Source organism: Geospiza fortis, unplaced genomic scaffold (assembly GCF_000277835.1).
Source record: "Geospiza fortis unplaced genomic scaffold, GeoFor_1.0 scaffold677, whole genome shotgun sequence".
NCBI classification, from domain to species: Eukaryota; Metazoa; Chordata; class Aves; order Passeriformes; family Thraupidae; genus Geospiza; species Geospiza fortis.
This window is the reverse complement of record NW_005054585.1, coordinates 258,390-279,124: the sequence shown is the minus strand read 5'-3', so window position 1 is coordinate 279,124 and position 20,735 is coordinate 258,390. Positions and strand designations below refer to the sequence as shown.

At 50.4% G+C, this 20,735-nt stretch overlaps 1 protein-coding gene across 1 annotated transcript in view; it reads left to right on the top strand.

The window, feature by feature from the left end:
- The first annotated feature begins 909 nt into the window (after positions 1-909).
- FMNL2 (formin like 2) overlaps positions 910-20,735 on the top strand; it is a 112,230-nt gene continuing 92,404 nt past the window's right edge. Inside the window, exons 1-2 of the mRNA XM_031064396.1 lie at positions 910-918; positions 1,668-1,739. Of these exons, the coding sequence (XP_030920256.1) occupies positions 910-918; positions 1,668-1,739 (81 nt within the window). The remainder of the gene's footprint in view (positions 919-1,667; positions 1,740-20,735) is intronic.

Below are 20,735 nucleotides of genomic sequence, written 5' to 3'. Positions count from 1 at the left end.
CTCTTGTCGGGGTCGTGTTGGGGATGGGAGATGCTCCCACAGGCAGCACATGGCTCAGAATCCGGGGTGGATTCATCTCTGACTCCCAGAAGGGCTCCTGGCTCCGTCTGCCTGCGTGGTCTGCGGGAGGAAATCGGTGGGTTTGGGTTCGGGGATGGTGATGGATGGCATCGGTAAAAGGCAGAGACGTCATTTGGGGCAGCCTTAGAAACGTGAAACGTAAATACACGGGAGATAACAGCACCCAGCCTGTCATTTCCTGAGGTGCTCGGAAGGTTTTAGGAGATGGACTTCAGTTAAGGCTGGGAGGGTGGGTGCTGCAGCTTTGCTGGAGGGAGAGGCTGGCCGTGCAGGTGGGCAGTCTGTACAAACGTGGTGTGCCATGGTTTTCCCCCAGTGATCTCTTCTCCCACTGGGAAAAGCTGCGAGATGGGACTCAAACAGCGCCAAAAATCACCTTTGTGCTGTTCTTGCAGCCAGCCAGGGGTGACTGGTGTTGCTGCAGCTTCCAGGAAACCTCTGACCGGTTCGTGAAAGAATAAATTGCCAGGCTGTGATTATTTTGTTTTCTCTGTGGCTCTGAGGGAGAGATGACTGTGCCACTGGTCAAACCCCAGAGTGGGGTAGGCTGGAGAAGTGCAGGGATTAACAAGAAAGGAATGATTAGGGGAAAAACCATGAGGAATATTTTCTGTGGGAAGAGAGGATTAGTCAGGAGTAGGGAGTCTGAAGAAGGAGATGCTGAAGGTTATAAGACTAAATCTCACCTTCTTTATGTGCTGTCTTAAGAAATTAGCCTGGCACAGGCGTTGCTGGCGCACTCAGAGCCCTGGTGAGGTCCCAAGGGCTGTGCTGACAATACCAATTTCCAGATCTCTGATGAAATTCCCGAGGCTGATGTGGACGTTGATGAACACGGTGAGTGGCTGTGTGCAGGTCTCCCTCCTCACACTGGGGGGGTTCTGCCCATTTCTGTGTGGGAGAGGTCCCTCCTGTGTGTTTGGAAGTTTTGTTGTCTCCCCTCGTGCAGAGCAGGGAGCCCTCCAAACCACGAGGAGAGCACACTTGGCCATGATTACACTGTGACACCAACTGGTTTATTTTTTCCACCTCAAACACGCTGTCCTGAGCTGCTCCAGCATCTCTGGAGTCCCTTCATTGAGGGGATGCTGTGCCTGGAGCTGATGGATGTGAGCCAGATTGTGTTTGTGGGGCTCTCAGAGGATTTTGTGTTGAGGAAGGGCTCTGGTGTGGTGGTTTGGTGACCTCAAAAAGACACCTGGTCACCTTGAACACACACCTGGTCACCTTGAACACACACCCAGTCACCTTGAACACACACTGTCACCTCCCTGCCTCCTGATGCTCCTTGAGGTGCATAAATTGCAGGAGATGATGGGCGCTGCTCCAGGTCACGTTTTTTGGGTGAAGTTCTCCAATCCTGTGCTCCCTGTGCCCTCGGCGTTCCTGAGGATGTCCTGAGCCAATGGAGGGACAGGGATGTCACTGGCTGTGTCACTCCTCGTGGTCTGTTGGGCAATAGTCAGCGTTTTCCCCCTGGGTCTGTGTCTCCTGGTGCTGTTTTGGGCACTGCTGTAGTAAATGTGCTGCTGTGGTTGGTGTGTTGAGCCTGTGCTGCTGGGCACTGGGCTCTGTGTGTGTTCCAGGAGGATGTGTTTGATGGGATGTACTTCAAGGAGGAAAATGGGGAGGACAACCCAAGAGAGATCCAGGTTTCTGTAAGCTGAGTGTTGTTCTTCCATCCTCTCAAGCTGATGTGAATTCTCCCCTTTTCCCGTGAGGTAATTCCCTTCCTCTCAGGGTTACACGAGAATGTGGACTCCAGGGAAGCACTGGTGTGGTTTTGCCACCAAGTTCCCAGTTTGGCTGGGCTGGCTCTCAGCTCTGAGCTTCCCAGCACTGGGACATCCCAGCCTTGTCCCTTCCCCAGTGCTCTCATCTCTCAGCCATGTGGGATCTTTCCTTATGGACACTTGGGCATGAATCCTGAATTCTGGTGACACCCCACGTCTGCAGAGAGCAAAGCCCAGTTCAGCAGCCAGGCAGGGGTGCCAGAGGCATCCCTGGGCAGGGTGGCAGTGGAGCTGGGAGCCGGGGGAGCCGCTCCCAGGTTTGCAGCTCCTGCAGCAGGGTGGTCTCCCTGAACCCGGCACGGGGCTGCACGTTTGCAGATGCCACGTGGTTTGGAGGAAGCAGCCAGGCCGGGCTTGGCAGGGGAAATCGCTGCCTAATGAGCTGTGATTGACATAATTTGACTGCTGGATTACAAATCTGCGGCGAGGTTAACAGGAAATATCCTCTTCCCCCCCCTCAGTGGGGTTTGGGTGCACAAAGGGCTCCTCTGTGCCCGTGGAGGGCTTGGCCAGAGGGTGAGGGAGGTGTTCCTGCCATGCCCAGGTGAGGCACCTACCTGGTCCTGCTTTGCCCACAGGAGCATCTCCCTTCTGCTGGAATTCCCTTCTTGCCCCTGGATTTTGTCCCAGCGTTGTTTTCCATCCCAGGGAAGGCAGCTTGAGTGTCTCGTGCTGAAGAATTTGGAAGCTCAGTGTGAAAACTCTTAATGTTTCCCAGCTGTTCCCCTTCCTCATTGAATATCAGATATTTTAGGCATTGTTTTATAATATATATATATATGTATGTATGGTTTAGGTTCTGCAAATCATTACAGGGCTGCAGGAGATATCTGTGGGATGGGATCAGCCTCCCTGCTGTGGTGGGGCACTGCATTCCTTCTTGTGATCCCTAAATTTAACAGGATTCCCTTGGCACGAATTTGAGTTGAGATCCTGGAACACCTGATGAGGTGGGAGTGGTGCAGGGAGGTGGGAGACGCTGAGGTGGCTTAAGGAATCTTGAGGAAAATGAGGTTTCTGAAATGCAGAACCCAAACAGACCTGTGGGGTTTCCTGGTTCAGGCCTCAGCTCTGACAGGCTCCTGCCACTGGGGATTTTCCTCAAGGTCTCATGAAGTGATTGGGGCAGTGGCACCATTGCTTGAAGAAGCAACCTCATAAATCACATGGTTAAATATATATATTTCACAGGGGTTAAATGGGCAGCAGTGCCTGGTGGTGACACTTCTGCCCAGCTGCTTTGTCACTCTGGGGATGGCATTTGTAAGTTTTTCCACCCAGACATCACCAGAGAACATTTCTGTAAAACAGATTTTTTCCTTTGAGTGTCTGGAATAGGAGGATACTGTGGTGGGTATTTAGCTGGTGGTAACCCTGCTAAAATTAATTTCAGCTCCTGGAAACCTGGAAGACTTCTAAAATGGCTGGGCTGATGCAGATGCATATATTTTTTGGTGTGCCATTTTTCCATGCCAAACAATCCCATTAATTTGGGTGATGGTGGAGGGATGAACCCTCCAAATTACACAGTAAATTTTATTTAAGGTCAACAACAACAGGTCAAGCAAGCCCTCTGCCTTTACCTTTAACCTGTCCCATCCTCTTTCCTCAGAGCATTGAAGCTTTATCCAACATCCCTATCAACTTCCTTAACCTTGTATGAGAGATAAAGGGGTTTTTATGATTTTTGTTTTGTCTGCACGAGCAAGGTCGTGCAGGAGTTGGCCCTGAGGTGTGAAATGCTCTCTTGTGAACTACTCCATGGCCTGGGTGATGCTGAAGAAAGAACTGAGAGGTGCAGGATGAAATTCAGAGTTTACAAAGCGATCTGAAATCAATCAGTGGCTCTTGAGTGGTTTCTGATTGGTGATTGAATGACTTGAAGCCACGGGTGGCTGCCCTCAGTATTTCATTTTAAAACCACTTCAGCTTTTCCTGCTGCATGAGGAGGTATTAAAGTGCACAGAAACTTCTCCCCCTGAACAGCAAAGCTCAGCAGATAACAAACCCAAACCAAGATGTTGGATTTCCTCCTGTGCTTCCAGAAGCACATTGCTGTTTTTACTGTATTTTGGGATTGATGAACAAAGAGTGAATCATTCTGGCAACTTCTTAAACACTCCAACCCCTTTTGGAGTAAAACATCCATGTGAAGGTGTGCATGGTAATTACCAGCCCTGTCCTGTGTTTGTGGGGCTGCTTTGGAGACGGGGAGAGGTTTTCCCTGCTGGAATTTTGGGTTTTTCCCTGCTGGAGTTTTGGGTTTTACCTGCTGGAGTTTTGGGTTCTCCTTCCCCCTGCAGAAGGGATTGGGCTGCTGTTCCATGTGGGATGAGCACCACTCCTGCTTCCACAGGGTCCAGGCAGTTTGCTGCCCTCATTTTGGGTCCAGCACCTGCTGTAGAAATGATTTTTTCATCCCAGTCTGTCAGAAGAAGTGGTTTAAATCTGTCCCCTTGCTCTGGAGCTGAGGGGGTGAATGACTCTGGTTTTATTTTCCTCATTTCTCGCTCTGGATCCACCCTAAAACGAAACCAGCCTTTGACATTCACTTTCTGACTTGAGTTTGCTCACTGAGGGACAAGCCTTGTGCCATCCCTGCCTTTCCCCCCAAACCCACTTTGACTTTGGAGCTCTCTGCTCATTGTTTCCAGGCTGTTGCTGTTCTCCCAGCTCGGTAGCTGGAAGGGGGGATGAGCACAGCCCAGTGCTCCTCTGGAGGTGGGAAATCCCTGGCACTGGTTGCAGTTTTGCTTTTGCTTTCCTTTGCTGGCCCAGCCGTGGTTGGTGATGGTTGCAGTGGGGAGGTGGCTGGGGAGGGTCTCTGGGCAGGGCTCAGGTGCTCCAGGGCCACCAGCACTGCTGTGCCCAGCTCAAAGGGCTGGCACTCGTGCCCACTGTGGGTTTAGGGCACAGGGAATTTGTCAAATCCCCTGGGTTGTGCTGCAGGTTCTGCTGCACGAGTTGGTGTTGGGCTCGGTGACATCCAGCAGGAGAGTTTAGTGCCACTTTTGCACCAAAACCATTCCAGGCTGCTCCAAGCCCTGTCCAGCCTGGCCTTGGGCACTGCCAGGGATCCAGGGGCAGCCACAGCTGCTCTGGGAATCCCAGCCCAGGGCCTCCCCACCCTCCCAGCCAGGAATTCCTTCCCAATATCCCACAAACTTGGGAGATGGCAAGGGCAGCCCTGGGGGCTCCTGCTGCCATCACCAACCCCTTCTGCTGCCCCTGGACCACCAGGACAGGATCTCTGAAAGGGCAGGAGGCCAGAGGGACAGAATCCCAGCATGGCCTGGCTTGGAAGGGACCCTAAAGCCCATCCCATCCCATCCCATCCCATCCCATCCCATCCCATGCCTGCCATGGCAGGGACATGTCCCACTGTGCTGTCCAGCCTGGCTGGGGCACTGCCAGGGATCCAGGGGCAGTGTCTCTGGGAATAGCCCAGCTTTCTGGGGTTCTGTGATGCAGAGCCAGCCCTGCCTGTCCCCTGGGCTGGCCTGGCTCTGGCAGGGCAGGCTGGCACCCGGCTGTGCCCGCAGGAATCCGCGCTGCAGCCCTGGCACCCTGACCTGCTCTGCTCTCCCCAGCACGAGCTCATGAATTATGCACAGCATGCTAATGCGGCAGCACTTCAGCACCGGCTGATTTTTAAGCATCTTGGCTGCCTCTTGGCTTTGAATGAAGCACTTTCTGATCAGGATCCAAGCACTGCCCCGTGCAGGAAGGCAGGCATGAGAAGGGTTGGTTTTCCTGCCCCCTCTCCGTGTCCTCAGAAGGTGTGGGGACAGCAGGAGGCTGGAGCTGTGCCTCTGGAGGGTTTTCCCAACTCTGCTGGGAGGTGTAAGTGGGATTTTTCTTTGGTGAGCAGAGGATTAGAGTTTAAAAGCAGCAGAGCAGTTTGCAGTGTGCTTGCAGGCAGTGCTGGTGAGCCGGCTGCTGTGGATTTCTGTGGTGAGCAGTGTGCAGCCACATTTGAGACAAACTCAGCTGAATTATTGCTTTCTTTGTTTGGGAGAGTCCATGTGGGAATTCGGGATGGGAAATAAGTGACACCATCTTGTTCCATTTGATTTATATCCAGGTTACAGAAAATCTCTGCCCTGGGGCCAAAGGGCTCAGGCTGGTCAGGTAACTGCACTTGGAGCTGCTGGTGCTTAAAAAGTGGGAATTTCCCGTTTATCACGTCCTGGTTTCAGTTCTGGAGGCTTGAGCAGGTTTCCATCCCTTGATGTGCTCTCACCAGCTGGCCCCAGGGTTGTGCTCCTGCCCACGTGGTTGCTGGGAAATGCCAGTTAGTTCTGCTCCAGTTTAGGATGGATTCCAGGGAAAGGCTCTTCCCCCACAGGCTGCTGGGCACTGAGAGCTCCAGGAGCTCCAGGAGCATTTGGACACCGCTCCCAGGGATGCCCAGGGTGGATTTTGGGATTTTGGACCCATGATCCTGTGGATCCCTTCCAGTTCAGGAGACTCCTTGACCCTGTGGTCTGTGGCTGGTGAAAGGTCTGTGATGTTTTCACTCAACGCTCCAGCCCTGATCCTCTCTGTAGCTCCCAATGCCCAGAATTCCGTATGGATATATGGAAAACACAAGCATTGATCTGTGCAGGCTTTGCCTCTTCCTAAAGTCACACCTTTCTGGAGTGTTTCATGGCCCAGAGGCTTGGCTAATGTATAACTTGTATATGCTGGGCTCTCAGGGCCATATTGCAGAGCTGCAGCGTGTGCTGGGTTTCAATTCAGCCCGGGAGCTCTGTAACAAAACAAGTGTTTGTCTGCGGGGACTGCGCAGCCTTAAACATACATTTGGGGAGGATATTCATAAAGCACCAGAATGGGGGCATTGTCCTGCCAATGAATGCTCCTCACATGAGAGCTGGGCTCTGCTGGACCTCCAGGACTCTGCCTCAGCTCTGCAGAGCGGCTCTGTGTCCTGGCTCGGGGGCTGGAGCTGCGCCCGGCGCTTCCCAACGCTGGGGACATGACGGCAACTGGGAGCTGCCCTGGGAGCTGGGAACTGCCCTGGGAACTGGGAACTGGGACAGCACTCCCAGGCCTGGGCAGGGCCCCAGGGAGGGATCCCGTGGCAGGAAGATCCACAGGAAAGCTCCCAGAGGTTGTGACTTCCCTCGTCACGTTGAGCGGCGCGGAGCGGGGTTAACCATGGACAGGACACGGGAGCGGCGTCCCAGAGGGCTGGGATGGATGATTTTTGGGATTTCGGGAAGGAATTCCTAGCTGGGAGCTTGGGCAGGGGCTGGGATGGGTTTCCCAGAGAAGCTGTGGCTGCCCCTGGATCCCTGGAGCTGTTCCAGAACAGCTTGGAGCAGCAGAAGGTGTCCCTGCCCATGCCTGGGGTGGCACTGGGTGATCCTTCATGTCCTTTGCACCCCAAACCACTCTGGAATTCTGTAGCTCCTTTCAGAGGTTGTGTCCTGGTGGTCCAGGGGCAGAAGGGGTTGGTGGTGGCCGCAGGAGCCCCCAGGGCTGCCCCTGGTGTCCCCAGAGTTTGTGGGCAGCTCTGGCCATGCTCCCCACGTGGGTGTTGGCCAAGGGCAGGAGTTGATCCAGGACAGAACATTCTTGAGCCTTCCAGAATCATGTGAGGAGATTTTAGATTTTGTACTGTGTGTCTGGCTGTTGTGAGAGATACCTTAAAAAGTACAAAAATTGTTTTCCCCTCTCTTTTTTCTTTTTAACATATATTGTTTGGCCAGAAATCCTTTACTATAAAAGGACTTGGGGCAGCTCTAGAGTGTACATCTGTTCCTTGTTTGTCTGCAAAATGACTGTACAGTGGAGGCCAAAAGCAGAGAATAGAGGGTTGTACAAATTGGCAAAGTTGCTGAAGTCTTTCAGAAGCCAGTAATTACAATGAAGAAGCAAATTGTTCAATCCAGAAACCCTGGTTGTTCATGCATCCAGCATCCTGGCATGTCCCCCTGTGGCTCCCCTTGTCCTGCTTTCCAGAGGACAGACAAACAGCCCAGATCCACCTGGGCCAGGTTTGGGGCTGGCTGGGTGGCACCGTTATCCAGAGGGCCTGGGAAGGGATGGAAAGGGATGGAAATGGCTTGGCTGAGTTCATACAGCACTTTTCTGACAAAGGTTCCCAATGATTTACTGTGCTGGGGAGTGCTTCAAAGGCCTCTCTGCCCAGCTCCGAGCCTTGCAAGTGCAGATGATCAAATAAATTAACTATCACAAATATTTAACTTAAAGCCTGCTCAAACAGGAGCTTTGATGTTGAGTGTGTGTGGGGGAGCCTCTGTGTGGCTGTGCACTCTCCCAGGGATATTGGGTGAACATTGAATTCGTCTCTTCTCTCAGATACAAGAAGCCTAAAACTGGAAATGTAAATAATAATGAATTGCATTAATTATTCCCCCTCCATGGGCAGCAGGTTGGGATACAGCCCTGGGTGGCATTGGGATGAATTGTGGCACAAGGAGTTTTCCTGGGAAGCTGATGGAAAACGGATTGAGAGCAGGGCAGTCACACTTTTGAGGACTGCAGGGCTGGCCATGCCATCCCTACAAAAAGCTTTGGCTCTGGGGTGATTTTTCATGGCATTGGTTGCTCGGTGGCCACGACTCTCCAGGTAACCAAAGTCCCTTTGATGTCAGGATAATTATTCATGGATTGTTGGGTAATTAATTGAATCCTTGTGTGATAGCAGCTGCTTACAGGTAGCTGGGCTGGATGGCTGTGAGTTGTTGGCTGAAAAGTGCAGCTCCCTGGAATAGCCTGGGAGCTGTCAGATCTTCCCAGTGATCAGCTCGCAGGGAATTGTGTGTGAGAGCTCAGCTCCGCTCCGTGGCACAGCTTCAGCTGCACATCCCTGTTCTCTTGATCATCTAAATGAGTATCTGAGCGAGGCAAATGCACAATGTGCTTTTTGCTAAATGAAACAAGAACTTTGGTGCTTGACGGGCGTTGTTGCTCCATGAATTTTTCAGGAGCCTCTGGCAGTGCTGTGGGGGATGGAGAGGAGTGAGAGGGGCTCGGAGCAGCAGGAAGGTGTCCCTGTCCATGGGGTGGGATGGGATGGGATGGGATGGGATGGGATGGGATGGGATGGCCTTTAAGGTCCCTTCCCACCCAAACCATCCCAGCATTCCATGATTCTGTGCCTGAGCAGATAATGAAGTGCAGAAAACACCATGGAGAAAACACTTTGCTGTTGAAATGTTGTTTTTTGTCTCCTGTAATACCAGACCCTGTGGTACCTGCGGTAGTCAGGGGTGTTTTCCTTGTTGTGCTGACCACGCTCAGGAGCAGTGAGAGATTCAGCTGACCCAGATCAAATGGCAGAAGAGTGGGGCAGGAGGAGTTTAGGAAGCTGAGGCTCAGGCTTGGTGTGGATTAGAGGGAAGTGACCTTTCAGCTCAGCCCACGCAGGGGTTTCAGGGTCAGCTCAGGGCCTGGTGCCCTTTTCTCCTGTCTCAGGCCTCTCTTGCTCCCTCTGAGCCTGCAGAAGCTTTGGGGCCATTCCCAGCTCTCCCATCACTGGGTATGGGGGCAAGAGGTGTTTTCCAGAAATAAATCTGTGTGTATTCCTGGAAGTGCAGCCTGTTCTGAGCAGAAGGCAGGTGGGCTTTCTCCCTGCTAGGGAATGGTTCTGTCACATTTAAGTGCTTCAATGAGAACATGAAAGGAATTGTGCAAGAGTTCCCATGAGCTGAGTCCCCATTCAGGATCCTTCAGCAGCCAGGGGGATGCAGATCGATTCCTGAATGTCAGAAAACCTCAATTTTCTCCTGCATCCTTGGGTGTGGCAGATCCTGAGCTGGATTTGCAGGGCAGAGGAGGAACTGGGATACCTACAAACACCAGTGAGGCAAAAATTGATTAAGCATGAAATTCTTCTCTGGCAGTGAATTCTCTGCTGGCTCGGGGACAAAAGGTTGCACAACTGAAAGGGAAAAGGAATTTTATTTGGAAAGCTCAGAGCTATTGTTTGTTTGGTTTTGCTGGTGTTTATTTTCTGTCTGATGGCAGATCTTTGTTAAAGGTGAATTATCCCTTCTGTTTAGCAAGTGGAGTGAAAACAACCCCGATGCACTTGTGAGGCATTCAGGGAATTGTTGGAATTGTTGGAATTGTTCGAGGTGCTCTGAGGAAGTGCTTGGGGGTACTTGAGGTGCAAGAACCCGTGTGGAGCAGAGTATTACTTGTGTGCCTTGTTCTGCTATTGAAACAGCAGCAGACAGCACATAAATAAAAGTACAGATGCACTGAAACATCACAAATAATACCTGTTGTAACATTTTCAGTTTAACCTACAGGCTTATTGGGTACCACGTCCCAGCTGCTGCTGCTGTGCCAAAATATTTCACAGAGAAGATGTGGAGGGAGAAAAGCATCCCCTCTTTACACTGGGAAAATTCAGATTTGGGTTTCTTCCATGCCAGAAACAGTGGGTTTGGGAATGCCTTGTCAAGAAGATGTTCCTGCTGTGGCAGCTCAGGGTCTGTCCCAGGGCCACCCATCCCTGGGCTCACGTTTTAACTCTTTTTAGCCATGATTTCCTGCTCAGGGCCTTTTCCCACAGAGATACCAGGCAAACAGGGAGGCCTTCACTGTGTGTAGCCAAAACACTGAGCCAGGGCTGGCATGGGGCTGCTCTTATCCCACTGACCTTGTGCTGGGGATGCCACAGCCATGGGCATGGCTGCTGCTCCTCTGGGAGCTCAGCAGCGACCCAGTTTTGTTTTCCAAGGTGCCTGTTTCCTCCTCTTTTCAATCAGCAGAGAATTTTTTTGTTTTCTGCTTATTCCCTCCATCAGCACATTTTAGATGAAAACTTCCCCTTTCCTGTGCAGCAGCTCCTGCAGCATCCCAGTGCACCACGAGAATGACAGCAACAAGAATAACAACAGTGATAAAGGCTTCAGACAGTGATTACAAGAGCAGATTTATGGATTGTTCTGGCCAGCCTCCATCCTTGGAGATGTCTGACGATGCCCAGCCCAGGGTGGGGGGTGATCCTTGGCCAGGGTGGTGTTTGTGCTGCTGTCCCTGCCCCATCCCTGGCTCCCTGGACATTCCAGGACATTCCCAGCCCAGCTGTGGGAGCTCAGCCCGCTCTGTGTGCTCGTGGCTCTCTCGGAGGCATTTGGAACTTCGTGGGAGGGAATGTGGCTGGAGAAATATCAACATGCCACGAGCAAATCCACCTCATTAGGGAGCAGGGTTTAACATTTTTTTGCATTAGTGGGAGGCTGAGCTGTGGTGTTTGTGTGCTTGGGGTGGAGGAGGAGGAGGGATCTGTGTGCTGTGTCTGGGTAGTGGGGGATGGAAACCCATCAGAATGGGAAAGGTGGGGAAAAGGAAAAAACCCCAAAGGCTGGGTTTGCTGTGCCACAGCTGGAGGAAATCCTGGCTGGGATGCACAGGAGTGGCTGTGGGAGGTGATGCCAGTGGCAAGGGCAGCTTTAGGCGGGATATGGGGAAGGAATTCCTGCCTGGGAGAGGCTGGGCTGGGATTCCCAGAGCAGCTGTGGCTGCCCCTGGATCCCTGCAGTGCCCAAGGGACCCTGGAGCAGCCTGGGAGGTGTCCCTGTCCATGGCAGGGATGGGTTGGGATGGGTTTAAGGTCCCTGTGACCCAGCCCAGTCTGGGATTCTGGGATTCCTCTCCAGGGAAAGCTGTGGTCGAAGGAGGGGGCATTTCCCTGTTCCATCATTCCACAGTTCCCACAGTTCCCTTGAGGATGCCCAGCCTGTGCTGAGCCAGTCTCTTCCACCAGGTTAGGATTATTTATTAGGATTATTTTCCCTGGTTTTTGACTGGAGCAGCCTCTCCCAGCTGCTGGGATCTCAGAGCAGTGTCTCCTGTTCCTTTCAGGAGAACCCAGGGTGTCCTCACGTTGTTTCCTGCTGTGTTTTGATGCCATTTTCTCACTTTCATGTCACATTTTGACCTCTGGAAGATGTCACCTATCCAGGTGTTAACCTAGTCCCTCGGTTCCCATGCAACACAGAAACTCCTGTAAAATAAAAAGGGCTTTATTTTACTGCAAATAAAACAATAGCTGTACTTACAAACCATTCTGAATTGTTTAGGTAGTTTTTTACACTGGATTCTTCCCTTCCTTCCCTCTGCTCAGTGCTCAACTCCTCAGCTCATATGAAAATAGAAAACTTTCTTCTTTTTTTTTTAATTTAATTTTATTTTAATAGGCAACATCTTTTTCCCAGAGTCCCTGGGTTGTGGTAGCACCATACTGAGCAGGGGTTTATGTTACATGAACAACCATTTCACTTGGTCATACCCAATTTCAGTTCTAGGCAGATTTTTACTGGCCTTTCACTTAATAGCTAAATCATCTGGAAAACAGATTGGGGTTTTTTATGTTGTGTGGGGTTTTTTCCTGAGGTGAAACCAGTCTGAAAATCACCATCAGTGCTCTTCAGTGTGCAGGGCTGGGATGATGTCCCAGCTCAGCGTGGGATACAGCAGGAGCAGTTTGATAGTTTTTAAAATTCAGTGTAATCAGGGCAGTGCCTTGGGTTTGGCTGGCAATGGCTGATTAAATGCCACAGATTGGTATTTTTTTACCTTCATAAGAGAGCTTCCCTCTCCTTAAAACAGCATTCCAGCCTAAAATAGGATGTTTTCAAATCCCATACATCAAATCCTCAAAAATCCCCTTTAAACATCAAGCAATTCCTGATAACTTCTGAACCAGGACGCCAGGAAAAACCTCAAATGAGACTGAATCGACTCTGCTATCCCAGTATTTGTGCATAAGATGAATGGAATAATGGGAAAAGCAGAGCTTTGTTCATGGATCCCATTTCTTCCTAGGAAATGAGCTGGGAGGGTGCATGGGTGGGATGGAGACAGTGCTTCCAGCAGGAGAATTGATGCTAATTGACAGCTCATGGATCAGCAGTTTTCCAAACAAAACTGGGGAGCAGGCAGCCTCACATTCTGCTGGGATTGGATCATCTGGAGTAGGAAATCCAGGGAGAAACAAAGCAGGAGCCCATTCAAGGATAGCATTTATATACAGTACTTAGCACTGGAGTGCTAAAAAATCAGGGACTGAGTAGGATTGGGTGATTTGGCAGGTCCATGTGGGATGGTCAGAAGTGCTGCTGCCCCACAGCAGTCACGATTCTCACCCAACCAAAGAGATTTTTTGGTCTCTGGAAATGTCTCGTTTCAGGAGTGACTTCAGCTCTCCAAATAAAGTGGTATTTTTGTCTTCATGTGGGAATATTAGAGCTGAAATTCCAGCAGAGGTGTTGAGATTCATGAGGGATGGATGCCTGGAATGGGCATTAAATGGAGATATTTTTATCTTAAATGTTGGTATTTAGGGGGGAGTTGTGAAATCTGATTTTTAGAAGGTGATGCAGGATAAGGGAATGATGCTGAGGAAGGAGCTGGGGATGAAACCAGGCTTCCTTGGTCCAGGGGGTTTTTTGGGAGCTGAGGAAGAGCAGATCTCCTTGTGGGGTGCTGTCTGCCAGGTTTTGTCTGCCAGGGGGCTGCCTGCTGAGCACAGAAAAGACCAAAGAATTTTAATTTAACCCAAAATCCCTGGAGAAATGAATTTATCCCCCAGCCTGCCAGAGATCACCCAGGAACACGTGGATGTGAGAGGGAGAACTGGGACTGCCCTCCCCAGGATGGGGGTGCAGCAGCACCATGGCTTTTCCCTGAGCTGCTGCTGGGGATTTTTAAAGCTGGTAAAACCAGGGGGAAAGGGAATTCTGCTGTTCCCAAGCACTGCATAACCTGTTCTGTGTTGTTTAATGCTCATGTTGTTCTTCACTTGCTGCACAACTTGAGCAGGTTATTTTAAGGTTTGGGTTAGAATAGATTTGCTGTTATCTCATCCTGCATGTTGAATTTCTCAGGTTTATTGGTTTTAGACACCCTCTTTTCATTCTGTTCCTCTGGTGTTTGGGAAAGGATAATTTCTTTCCCTTTTTGTGGGGCACTGCATCCCTCCCTTCCCTCATGTTTTCCTCACCTTTTCAGGTGCTCAAGACTTTTGAGTTGTAAATATTTGGATGCCTGTTTGGATCTAGTTTGTGAATGCTGGAATAATTCATGTTTACTGTTGTTTGTGGCACCTCTCATCTCTTCATTTTCTCCATCCCAGCAGTTTATAGATTTTCATTCTTTTATGGTTTAATATGAAGATGGAGGAGTTTAACTCATGCAATCTTGGTGTAGTTTGAGGTGTTTGGTGAGCCCAGTGTGGGCTCCTGAGAATTCTCCTTTATTTTGTGTATTCCTTTCCCTTATCCACCTCCCTTCCAGTGTTTTTGCCTTCTCCTTCTCCCTGTGATTCCATCTGCAGCTTTTTATTTTGTTGCTGTTTCCTTTGCTCTGGCCTGAGCTTCTTTTCCATAACTTAATCCTCCTCTGCCAAAATCAATCTAGTTTTTTTGTGTTTTTATTTTTTTGCTTGCAGACAATATTATCCCTGCCTGTCTGTGCTCAATATTCCACAGGTTTGCTTGCATGGCCCTTAAGTAGCTTAGGGATAAAAACAAGGATCATTTTCCAGTAATTTCCTGGGTGACTCAATTAAGTTTTAGTTGTTGCAGTAATTCAGTGCCAGGGTTATTTATGGCACAATCAGCCAGGGAGTCTCTGGAGTGTTCCCGGAGCTTCCCTGGATGGGAAGGAGCCACCAGGAAGGGATGGCTGTGACCTGGGATCATGGAATGCTTTGGGTGGGAAGGGATGTAAGGATTTCCCAGTGCTACTCCCTGGGACACCTTCCACTGTCCCAGGCTGCTCCAGCCTGGCCTTGGGCACTTCCAGGGATCCAGCCCCAGCTTCTCTGGGAATTCCATCCCAGCCAGAAATCCCCTCCCAACATCCCTCTGGAATCCATCCCCTGTGTCCTGTGTGTCCTGTCCCTCCATCCCTTACCCAGAGTCCTTCTCTGAGGGGTCCGCATCTGGAAATCCAGGCTGTTTTCCCATTTATAGCCAAGCCTCCCTCAGGCTGTGTTTTCCCAGTGGGCTGGGAGCTCGCAGGGAGCAGCTCAGGCAGGCAGAGCTGCTCTCCCTGCACCATTCCTGTGGGATAGAACCCAGGCTGTCATTCCCTTTTTTTTTGTTGGAAACCCGCTTGAGCACAGCCCAGTGTAAGGAGAAGTGGCTCTGGCCCGCAGATGTTGAGCATGAATCGTGCTGCTTGTCTCTGTTTCTCAGCTGGGGTTAACTCCTGGGCTGAGGAAAATCAAAATGGGCTTTTTATTGCCTCCTTGGGGATGGCTGCAGTGGGATGAGTGCTGGAGCACCCAGGAGCCTGCATCCGAAAGAGATGAACCCAGCTTTGTGTTTGCCCTGCGTGCTTTGGACAGGGCTTTTCCTGCCCAGCGTTCCCAACAGATGGAAATCCCCACAAATGGGGAATGGCTTGGCCAAGCACCCCCAGCAAGGCTCTTCCCTGCTTGTTTTGGAGGAGAAATCTCCATAAATTGCTTTGAAGGCAGGAGCACTGGTGGCACATGACACCTGCAAAGCAGCAGTAATCATCTTTCTGGGCATTCATTTAGAGGATGGATTGGAAAAGCTGAGGAGGCCTGAAATCCAGGACGTTTCCAGGCTCAGCTTTCCCATTTGTTTGATGCTTTTGGGCCTCACCTGGTCCTTAAATTAGGGCTTTGCCACACCTAGACTGGTGCAGGAATAGGTGCATAAATATCAGCATATATGATTAAAAGTTGATTGTTTAATGCTTTTATTGTGGCAGTATTTGGAATACTAACAGATGAGGATAATTAATCCAATTGAACGGGTGTCCTTACAAAAATAATCCCAGCAAATGGTTTTTCATATAGCCTGAAACAGCAAAACACATGAAACCAATTTTAGTTTTTCAATTCCTTAAACTTTCACAACATCACCTCCAAATTTAGGCTTAGCAGGGCAAAATGCTCCATACTGAGAGCTGCTTATTGACTCTGCACTGGAATAAATCCTAATAAATGGTAATAAATCCCAGGGTTTGGCATTGTTGTGTAGACCCAGCTGTACAGCAGAGAATTGGCACCACAGCCTTGGTTTTGGAAGCAGTTTTTGGGAACGATGGGACACAAGTGGTTAAGGACAAAATAAGAGAGATTCAGGGAAAAAGAAGGCATTATTTGCAGTTGTATTTATTTGTTGAGGCTTTGTGTGGTTTGGCCTGTTTGTAGAAGTGGGGCTGCTGGAGGGACACTTCCCTGAAGGCTGCTTTTTGTGCCTGTGGAAGGTGTTTATCAGGGAAGTGGAACTTGGGAAGGAAATGAATTTAATTGCTGTTCAGATTTTCGGCAGGGTGAGGGGAATAATCACAATAACTCCCCTCAGCTGCAGCCCCTGGATGGCATCTCTTGGCAGGGAACAGGTTGGGAGAGCACGTGAGTTCAAGGGGTTCCTGCGCTCTGGGCTCCAGCCACTTTGGGACAAAAATTCCCCCATAATTGGGTTTATTCTCATCTGGCCATGTGTTGATGGAGCCTTCCCTGTGCTCCAGAGCCTCCTCTGGCTCCAGGGAGATCCTGGCTGGCTCTGAGCCCTTCTGGGAGCTGACACAGAGCCGAGGGGGGTTTGGTGCCCTGAACCTGGGAGCAGCTCCCCCAAGGGCTTTTGGATGGATTCAATTCCCTGTGGCCAAGGAAAGGCTCCCAAGACACCCAGACAGGGAGTTAGAAACAGCTCAGGGAGACAAAGGAGCTTTTCCAGCCCCAGACTGCCTGGCTCTGGCGCTCTTGGCTTTTTGGGGATGCCAGGGCTCTTTTCTCTCCCTCTGCCACCTCTTAAGCTCTGGGTTTTCTGTCAAACCCATCTCCCAGACAAGGGGTGCTTTGGGGTGTGTGGGACACTATTTATCCAAAAATGTCCTGAGCTTGGGGTGGAAATCTCTCTGCTGGTATTGCTTAAGTAAGGAAAAGCAGGAATTTGGGAAGGTTTCGCCTTCCTGATCCTGTCTGCCAGCCCCTAAGCCCTGCTCAGATTGGGTGGGATTATATTCCAATATCATATTTGGGTGGGATTATATTCCAAGGGTCAGGAACACCCTCTGCACATCCCCTGCCTGTCCAGCTCACAGAAAACTCCCTGTGTGGGTTTATTTTCCTGGCAAATATTAGGTCTGAACGTGCCTGGAAAACTCCTGGCCCCGGGAGGCTGGAGATGTATTTAATAATTGTATTAAAAAAATACATTACATAGTTGTCTTTGCCATTGTTACAGAAACATTTTATTCTCAGCTTCCAACTGAAGCTGAGCAGACACTGGCACAGGTTGCCCAGAGAAGCTGGGGACTCCCCACCCCTGGAAGTGTTCAAGGCCAGGATGAATAGGAGTTTAAGCAAACCTGTCTAGTGAAAGGTGTCCCTGCCCATGACAGCAGGGTTGAAATTAGATGATCCTTAATGTCCTTTCCAACCCAAACAGTGTGGAATTCCATGATGGAACGTTTGACAGTGCTGTTGTTAATTCATGGTGAGGAGCAAATCCTTCAGGAGCTGAATCCTGCATGGGTGCTCTGGGGTGAATTTTGTTGGGAGCCCTTCCCATGTTTTTGAGGGAATTCTCACAGCCTGAAGGCTGATACCAAACCTCCAGCGTTCTTCCCTTTTCTTCTTTTTTGTTTTTAGTTTGGAACTTCTTGATTTCTTTCATAATCCCTGCAGATAAAAAATCAGGGAAAGAACAAAGTCAGGGGTTGTGTCCCTAAAGGTTTTTTAGACACAGTGATAATAATTATGGGATCATGGAATCGTTTGGGTTGAAGGAATCTTACATCCCATGGACACCTTCCACTATGCCAGGTTGCTCCAAGCCTTGTCCAAGCTGGCCTGGAGCATTCCCAGGGATGCAGGGACAGCCAGAACATCCCTGTGGTGTCACCTTCTCTCATCAAACAGGACATGGTGACTTCCAAAATCCACATTCCTTGGAAGGCTGCTGGGCTCAGTGCTGGAGCTGCCTTCCCGCTGCCTGGGGTTGGGACCAGCTGGAGCAGCCACCTGCTCTGAGCCTGGGGCCAGCTCTGGGATTGTCAGCCATTCCTTGGGATTGTCATCCATCCCTGGGATGGGATCATTGTCAGCCATCCCTGGAAATGGCTCATTGTCAGCCATCCCTGGGATGGGATCATTGTCAGCCATCCCTGGGATGGGATCATTGTCAGCCATCCCTGGAAATGGCTCATTGTCATCCATCCCTGGGATGGAATCATTGTCAGCCATCCCTGGGATGGAATCATTGTCAGCCATCCCTGGAGCCACATTCCTGGGGGTCCAGGTTCCATCCATGCCCCTGTCACCCCTGTGGAACAGCAAAGGTGGTGGTGCCAGCCCAGAGCCCTGCAAAAAAAATCCTGTATTTCCAATTTTCAGGAGTAGCAGCAGGGCTTGGCATCGGTAGGGAATTAAAGCACTTACCCTAAATGAGTTCTCTCTCAAAAAAAGTGAATTTAGGACATTTTAGGGGTTTTTCTTCTTGCTCCCACTCAACAAGAGAGTGAAAAGCTTCTGTTAGCTAAATCTGAGTCTGGTTTTAGTGATCCTTCATCCAGGACTGGTTTTACCATGGGATGAGCCGTGCTTTGGCCACCTTTTGTTTGTGACCATCAAGGAGTAAATTAACACTGCCCAGGGGGTCCAAACAAATTATTTTTCTTATTCTTGTTACTGTTGGTGGTACTATTATTATTATTATTGTTATTATTATTATTATTATTATTGTTGTTGTTGTTGTTAATAATAATAAATAATGATTATTATATATCCAGTTAATTTCTGGGGGTCTCAGCAATGATTTGAGGTGAGCCTCTCTCTTTCCCCAGGCTCTTGCAGCACTCTCCCATTTTTTAGGACATGACAGATGACGGCACAGCACAATCCTTTTTTAATTATATCACTGTGTGTCTTAAAACTCCAGGCCTCTATAATAAATATTTTAGGCATGCATATGAAAGCTTTCTATATTCCAGCCCCAGAGTCAGATTTGTGTACATGCAACTCCTGATTTATTTTCAGGAAGGATGGAAATTCGGTCCCTGTGGTAGCTCCTCTTGAGTAATCAGCCTCATCCTGCATATTTCCTGTGTTTTCTTTTTTGGAAGAGCTCAATTTACATTTAATTTGTGCTCAGCTCTGTGTATATTCCTGGTCAGATTCTGGTTTGAGTTAACTTATGGACAGCTTGGCTGACGTCAGGAGGAGCTCTCCCTGGTTCGATGCATTTCTTGCTGTCAGTTTTGCTCACGGGGGCAGATCTCTGCTGTTTGCCATTACAAAGAACAGATGCCCCTCATTTCAGACCCAAATTTATTCCTGTCCCACACAGATCTGCTTTGTGTCCTGTTATTGTTGCACTCCCTGCAGATGCATTTGTGGTGGGAGGTCAGGAATCAAGAGCTCGGGCAGCGCTGTGTGTTTAAATTTTGCACTCCCATAATATTAACAGTTTCTTACTTTGCTCTTTCCATATTTTGCATTTGGGGTTCTTAAACTCGGGAGAGAGCTTGGTTCAGCTTTGTGTGTTTGGGCTTGTCCTGGGTTTGGTCAAGGAGAAGGGGAAATGGATTGAAACTGCCAGGGAGCAGGGATGGATGGGACATTGGGCATTGGGAATTCCTGGCTGGGCTGGGATTCCCAGAGCAGCTGGGGCTGTCCCTGGATCCCTGGCAGTGCCCAAGGCCAGGCTGGAGCAGCCTGGGACAGTGGGAGATGTCCCTGCCATGGCAGGGGTGGATGGGATGAACTTTAAGGTCCCTTCCATCCCACACCATTCCATGATCCCATGATCCCATGTGGTGAGGTATTTTTGGGTGCTGGGACACATTTTGTCACTTTGCAGAGAGGTGGCTTTACAGCATGGACTGAAGGCTGTTCCTGGGGCCAGATTTCAGGGGTGTGAATGAACCTGGAATTTCCAGCTGTGATCCCTGAATTCCAGCCTGGAGTGAGCTGTGGTGCCACCCGTGTGCCCACAGGGATTGAGGGGATTGGGGTGCACTGGGCAGGGCCAGAAGCAGTGGGATCCTTCTCTCTGCTTTTGGGGATGTGCCACCTCCAAAGCCGCTGGCCCTGGGGCTGAAATCCAGCTTGTTTTCCTGCTGGGATGCTGTGACCTGTGAAGGGCAAGCCCAGAAGGAATAACTCCTGACTTGAGAGGGTAACAACTCCCACAGCAGGGATGGCTGGGCCAAACATCCCCCCAAAAAAACCCAAAAAGACTTTTTAACTCTTAAAAACAATGAGGTGCTGCTTTGCATCTGAGTTCCTGCAGGAGGGGATTTGTGACTTTGTTCTCTGTGCCTCTCCTGGAGCTGCTGGGCTCTGTCCTGGCCCGACCTTTCCCTGATGGATGCAGGGGCCCTTTGGGTTCCTGGCACGTGCAGGATTGCTGGCAGGGCCGGCGCTGGGGCCGTCTGTTGTGCCATTCCTGTCACCAGTGTCCCCAGCCGAGGGGTGGCACCATGCTGGCTGTGCCCTGCGGGCTGGCACAGGGCTCTCAGCAGCCTCCCAGCGCCTCCTGGCCATGGGATGGGCAGAATGGGAATTCTGGAGGGAGCAGCAGCCATCCTGCCCTGGGGGATGTGTTACAGTCGTGGGATCACAGCGTGGTTTGGGGTCTCCAAGGCTGAGTCCACCCTTGCCCAGCACTGCCAAGGCCGCCCGTGTCCCCACGTGCCACATCCAGAGGGCTTTGAAATCCCTCCAGGAATGGGAATTTCCCTGTGCCAACAGCTGAATGGCAGCATGGGTGAAGCATTTTCATTCCTTTAGTGGGATGGAGGTGAAAATTGGGCACTGTGGGGTCGTGGTGGTCTCAGGAGAGCCCAAAGTTCCTGCTCCACTCCTTCCCCTTGGACAGGGATCCCAGG